The sequence below is a fragment of the Triticum aestivum genome, chromosome 2A (genome assembly GCF_018294505.1).
Source record: "Triticum aestivum cultivar Chinese Spring chromosome 2A, IWGSC CS RefSeq v2.1, whole genome shotgun sequence".
Taxonomy (NCBI): domain Eukaryota; kingdom Viridiplantae; phylum Streptophyta; class Magnoliopsida; order Poales; family Poaceae; genus Triticum; species Triticum aestivum.
In genome coordinates this window covers 411,509,682-411,515,703 of record NC_057797.1, presented here as the reverse complement: position 1 = coordinate 411,515,703, position 6,022 = coordinate 411,509,682, and the positions used below count along the sequence as shown (strand labels likewise).

Below are 6,022 nucleotides of genomic sequence, written 5' to 3'. Positions count from 1 at the left end.
AACATAATTTCCTTCAGAAAATCCACTCAACACGATCATAGGCTTTATACATGTCCACCTTAATAGCACACATACCCTCCTGACCTTCCCTCTTATTTTTAATTGTGTGATAGCACTCATAGGCCACTAGTTGGTAATCATTATCCGGGGACAAAATCACTTCAAGTAGAGCTACTAATACCTCATGTAAGATTAATTTCAATCGTGTAGCCCCTTATATACCACATTACACAAACTAATTAGCTTAAACTGAGCAACCTTCTTCGGATAATTTATTTTAGGAATCATCACAATTGCAGTCTCGTTCCACCCTGAAGGAATAGTGCAAGTATTCACCGCTTGAAGAATTATCTCAACCACGTGGGTGCCTATAAAGTATTTTCCTGTGCAAAATGATTCCCCAACCTGATTTTGGGTAGGAAAAGGGAACTTAAAACTACTTTCAGGTTTCAGCTTGCAGCAACAGCCAAACCAAAACACGCTAGACAAAAACATCTGACTGGCGGTACCAATTCAATTCACAGAGGTATTTGTGTTTTGTCTTACAACATTCCTGTGTACTCTTATTCAAAAACACTGCCACGTAGTACTATGACAAAAAAAAATACATGTCTTTAGCAGTATAAGAAAAGTGCTCTTCACCATACTGTTTGAGCTTAATTATTTTACAAACTTAACAGGAAAACTTGCAACATCCTTGTCCAAAAGCCTTGGCTGGCTAGGCAGCTCTGCTTGGATGATGTCACTGCGAATTTTCCTCCATCTGAATTTGCTTCGCTGGAACTCCAGCACCCGCATATTCCACTGGTCTAGAGCCCAGCGCTGCCATTGGCATGTTCCGGGACCTCGACTGCTTCACCAAAGGGCCTGAAGCATGTGCAGGACGGGCATGCCGTGAAGATGTGCCAGCCACCAACCTGGAAGATTTGCGGTCCGATCTGGAACTGCGGTCAGAACGATGGGAAGAAGAGATCTTGCGTGTGTGACGGTCCGAGACCTCTTTTGAGCCAGTTGCTCTTACAGGCTGCTTGTTGTACACAGCAAGGTTTGGCAAGAGGCCTAACAGGTACTTCTTCAGGTGCTGGTCACCTACGTTCTTCTGTGCCGGGTTGCCATCTAGGTTGATGGCTTCGAGGGAATTGTAGTTCGCAGCCAGTTGACCAAGGCCCTTGGATGTAGAAATCTTGTTGTGGCGCAAGTCCAGAACTTTTAGCTTCAGAAGGCGGTGAAGGCCATCTACCTCACTGATCTTGTTACCAGCCAGATATAACTCCTTCAAAGAAGAACATGAAGCCAAACCTAAAAGGTGTCCCAAAACATAAATCAATGAGAAGCAAGCAAATCTGTTCGTTTTATACTGTCATTAACTGCAAGAGTATGGTGCAATTTTATTAAGAATAAATCATTCCATGTTATGCACTGGACTGTATTTTCCTCTTCAAAACATTGAATATAACAAGGACCATGGAGCATAGTGATTTCTCTGTTCAGAGGATACTGATGGGAAACATGATTAAATTTATTATCAGGACAGCCTACATATTAACTAGTAATTGGCGGCAGAACCGTGCAAGCCCAGAGCACCAGACAGTGGCCCAAGCACTAAGCTAGCGCTCAGTTCTCCATAAATTAAGCATATTTCATAAGGAGAAAGTAAAAGCTGTTGAAAACCATACCATGGCCAATTCTAGAGATCCTATTATAGCTTATGTCCAGCAAGCGTAAGCGTGTTAGTTCTCTAAGGCCTTCAATAATCGAGATATTATTCTTCGACAGGCTTAACATGTGAAGACCTTTCGGGAGAGCTCCTGCAGTTACGCGCACTGTGCAGAAAACCCCAGATGTTAGAGAAATTGATGACATTATCTCCTGAAACAAATGAATATTCCAATAATAGCAATAATTAATCTGCTGAATTATAGGAAGAATACTCACCTATTGAATTCCCTGATAAGTTCAACAGCCGTAGGCCTGAGAACGCGCTCAGTCTTGGGATTGCAACCAAACCAAGGTTTGGCAATTGTGCAGATGAAGAAACAGGAGTCAATTTTGAAATATAAGTGTAAGCTATCTCCATGCCAAGAGGACTTTTAGCATCAGGGCGCACAGCAGAAACACTGACCACCGACTCGCTATATTTTGTTGATGCAGAACTTGAACTTTCTCCCTGCTCCTCCACAATGATGTCACTGTCAATATCAATTTGGCTGATCCAATCCTCGATCCTTTTAATGCTGTAAGCTCTTGGACTAAGTTCATTTGAGTCCTCGTCAAAATGCTGATCACCATTCATTTCAGTTTCATTGTGTTCAGCTTCCTCACTAATATCCTTCGAGTCAGACGGGTTCTTCAAATTAGGCATGTCAATGCCAAGTGACTCCTGGTCGAGACCGCTATTTCTGTTCCACAATTTCTCTTCCCTCTCTTGATTTAAAGCACCATTGATGACACAATAATGCCCTGAATCCCCAAAGCAAGTGGCAACTGGATGAGCTGAATTATCAGCAGCAATATATTTGCCATCCCAGTAGTCATGACTTATCATCCCATCCCTCACAAACTTCCCATCTACACTTGCAGAGGACCGTTGGCCATCTTCAGCAGCATCAGAGCGACCTCCTGAACCATTCTCCAAGTCTAATAATTCAGAGATACCTGGCGAAGAAGGTCCAGCACAAAGCACAGGCAAATTTGATTTCGAGCGATTTGTTTCATCACCACTCAAGTAATCAACCTTTTCACCGTCCATTGAACATAAATCCTCAAAAGATCTGCAACGGGGGCCTAGTCTCTCAGAATCAACAGAACCTTCTCGGTCACTATCAGAATTATTCTGAAATATAGCAGATTGTGACCTTGGAAATTTGCTGTGGTCATAAGAGTGATGCCTGTCAGAATCAGCGGCATGATCAACTGAAGGTTCATAAACACCATGACTGATCAGGTCAGATGAGGCATCAAAAACATTCTCGTTGTTCTTGCTGCCTAACCTAGTGGATTCTTCAACATCTGTATTGCTCTTGAAACCAGAGCAATGGCTTCTGTAATCATGGTCTGTAATGTCACACTCAGTACCTTCACTGCCATGATGATCACAATCCTCTTGAAGCATGTTCCCAAGAGACTGGCTCTTCTGTAGGTGCCCAACTTTCTCCTCTTTGTCATCATCAGAGCATGCATGTCTATTCCATTCATCAGATCTCCAGCATTCTTGGTGAGATGATGAGTTAATATCATACTGCCCACTAGCAACTGAATGGTTATTTTCATCCGCCATCTGCTTCGGGCCCACTGATCCAGTAGTGAACTTCACTGTTTGTTCCTGAGAATCTTTCTTTGAAACAGTAAGCATGGTCTTATCTGCTAGCAGAAAGGCCTCCTAAAGTACAAAAGGGGAACAAAGATATTTGGGAAACTATTAGTTGTCAGCTCAAACAAAGAATACAATTGGAAATTATTCAAAATACATCAGCTATTTTCCATACCTTCGGTTTCTGTTGTGTAGTAGAGGATGAAAAACAGAAAAACCTAACCATAAGTCAACTCTAGTGTCAACTGAGCTAACACCAGATCCAAAAACAGAGTTGATCCAATCACATTGCTAAATCACAGGCCTGTCTTGGAAGAGAGCTCAGCTCAAAAAAATTGTTACATCTCAGCTGCTTTCCTCAATTAACCGTAATCAACAAAAAGTCCCTCCAGTGCTCGCCGTAATCTCCAGATGTATGATGGGATTACTCCAAGAGGCAGCGATAAGTTGATCGCAGAATTGTTGCAAATCCACACCCACTCAGAGGTGCGAGACCTGAATGATCTCTTGATATCTGCCAGAATGGAAGAAGGATTTAGGAACTAGACTGTTCCAGGAGGTTGCATATAGTCGTGGAAGTCCTGCAGAAACAAGAAGAGTGTGAGCAATCTGGCACGCATAATACACTAACACGTGAAATCTTGACTTGAAATGTTCCATTGCGTATGGTTTTAGCATGTTAAGCATATACTACCTCTGTACCAAAATATAAGACATCTTTTATATTTTGGTATGGAGGGAGTAATATATACAGCAAAAGGCCGAACTATTTGCAGTTAACTTTGAGTCCAAAAGCAACCATTAATTGTTGATGTACACAACTATACCCTCTGTTCACTAATGTAGGAAGTTTTTGCAGTTTAAATTGAACTGCGAAAACGTCCTACATTAGTGAACAGAGGTAGTACCAAAGGAGAATCATTCCTTAATCATCAGGGCCTACATTCAACTGAAACTGAAGACAAGTACAAAATATTCAGTTCCATGCAAGAACAAAGCATATGCATACCACTGCTGTTCGATTGAGATTATAACAAGTCCAAGCAAACCTAAGTTGATAGACTCCACAATTATCGCCAATATATACTAGTACTTTACAAGTTGTAACAAAAAGGACAAGATCCAAACCGAAAGGGTTCTTGATGTCACTGATTCCGATCACAATTATTGAGATTTGAGAGATCCTACACCTCAACCCCAGAAGTCCCTCCACACCACACTGTCTCTCCTCCCGTGAGGGGGGAAGCAAGCGAAGGGCACTTTTCCCTGTATCCCCGTTCCCATGTCACGATTTGCACGAGACAGAAACTGACACGTCAATGTCCTTTCACTGTATTTTACAGCTGAAAGATACAACTTTTGCACTGCTAATCATTATTAATGAGCCTTTCCAATCTAAAAAATCTGGTAACGATGGTGGGAAGGAGTAGTAGTATTATGCTCAGTGCAGCTATTTTTTAATATCTGGGATTAAGTCAAGAGAAAACAGCGTCGCAATTCTATTCCATTAAGCCACCGTACAGCTAGCTTCCACTACAACGCGATTAGATTCGAGTAGCCAGGCCATAGATTCGTGTCGAATCCAATTCGATATGGATCCTTCCAGTGTTCTTTGCTTCGAGGAAACCAAATCAAGGAACGGGAATCCGCAACTGAAATCAAGAACGGGGCACGGCCAGACGAACCGAGAAACAGCGCGTATCTATCTAGCATGTATGATAGAGCAGAGATCATGAAACCGCAAAACTAAATCTAACTAAGGGAAGGAGACGATAACCAAGAAGAAGAAGAAGAAGAAGAAGAAGAAGAAGAAGCTAGTGTTACCTTCTCCTCTCCGCTGCTCCCTCTCCCTCTTCCACGTGAGCGGCGGACGGCGGCGCTTTTGTACAGTCGGATTGGATCTGCCTATGTGTGCGTGCGAGTACGGCGAGTTGTACTCGGATTGGTTAGTGCGAAGAGAGAGGGAGGAGGAAGAGGGGTTGTTGTGGTCGTGTGGTGCGCCGCAATCGCAATTCGCAATTGCTATAACGTGCGGAGGGTAAAGGTGTTGAGGTTTGATTCCATCATCTTCTTTTTTGGATTTTTATTAAGGGGATTTTGACAACTTTGCACCTAAGGTATTCTCCTGAAAACTGAATTTGGTATTTATCGGTGTCAGAGTATCTACAGTAACCAAATATGACCCCTGACAACTTTGCACCTAAGGTATTCTCCTGAAAACTGAATTTGGTATTTATCGGTGTCAGAGTATCTACAGTAACCAAATATGACCCCTGAAATATCCGCGGACGCGTTTGGACAAAGACCGGGCGGGTCTATTTTGAGCCTCCATTTGTGCATGCATGCAACTATGTCCCTTACTTTGTTTCCGAATTGTCTGGTCAACTGCATTTGATTAGTGGGATGGAGAGAGAAAAAAAGAATAAGGACGTGGCTAGGGAGTGGCCGGGTGCTCCCTAGTATTCCCTGACAGTCGGCCATAAAAGGAAGGTTTTGGTCCCTCCCCCGCGCGAAAAAGGAAACCCACCTGTCCACCACTGTATCACGCGAATTGCATGCCCACCCTCCCCGCAAGCCAACTCCACCTGGTCCCCCCTTAGCCGTTCCCTTCTCCTGAGCAAACCACCCATGAATCCCATCTTCTTCTCCCCCAAGCCTCGTTTCCCAGATCTAGAGACCTCGGTTCACCTTGCAATGGCGACATAGGGGGGT

The 6,022-nt window shown here is 43.3% G+C and overlaps 1 protein-coding gene across 1 annotated transcript; it reads right to left on the bottom strand.

The window, feature by feature from the left end:
* Positions 1 to 482: 482 nt before the first annotated feature.
* Positions 483 to 5,391, bottom strand: LOC123188835 (uncharacterized). The gene is made up of 5 exons (XM_044601113.1): positions 5,135 to 5,391; positions 3,486 to 3,891; positions 1,936 to 3,379; positions 1,677 to 1,823; positions 483 to 1,299 (listed from the first exon to the last, which is right to left on the bottom strand). Exons 2-5 carry the CDS (start codon positions 3,534 to 3,536, stop codon positions 743 to 745), a joined length of 2,199 nt encoding a protein of 732 aa, XP_044457048.1. The 5' UTR covers positions 3,537 to 3,891; positions 5,135 to 5,391; the 3' UTR covers positions 483 to 742.
* Positions 5,392 to 6,022: the final 631 nt, after the last annotated feature.

What these genes read in the sequence shown, in the direction of transcription:
- LOC123188835 (XM_044601113.1), bottom strand. Translation starts at nt 3,536, where the DNA reads ATGGTTAGGTTTTTCTGTTTTTCATCCTCTACTACACAACAGAAACCG. An exon ending in CTTATCAGGGAATTCAATAG is followed by an intron (nt 1,824 to 1,935) that starts GTGAGTATTCTT and finishes TTTTCTGCACAG; the next exon opens with TGCGCGTAACTGCAGGAGCT. An exon ending in GATCTCTAGAATTGGCCATG is followed by an intron (nt 1,300 to 1,676) that starts GTATGGTTTTCA and finishes GACACCTTTTAG; the next exon opens with GTTTGGCTTCATGTTCTTCT.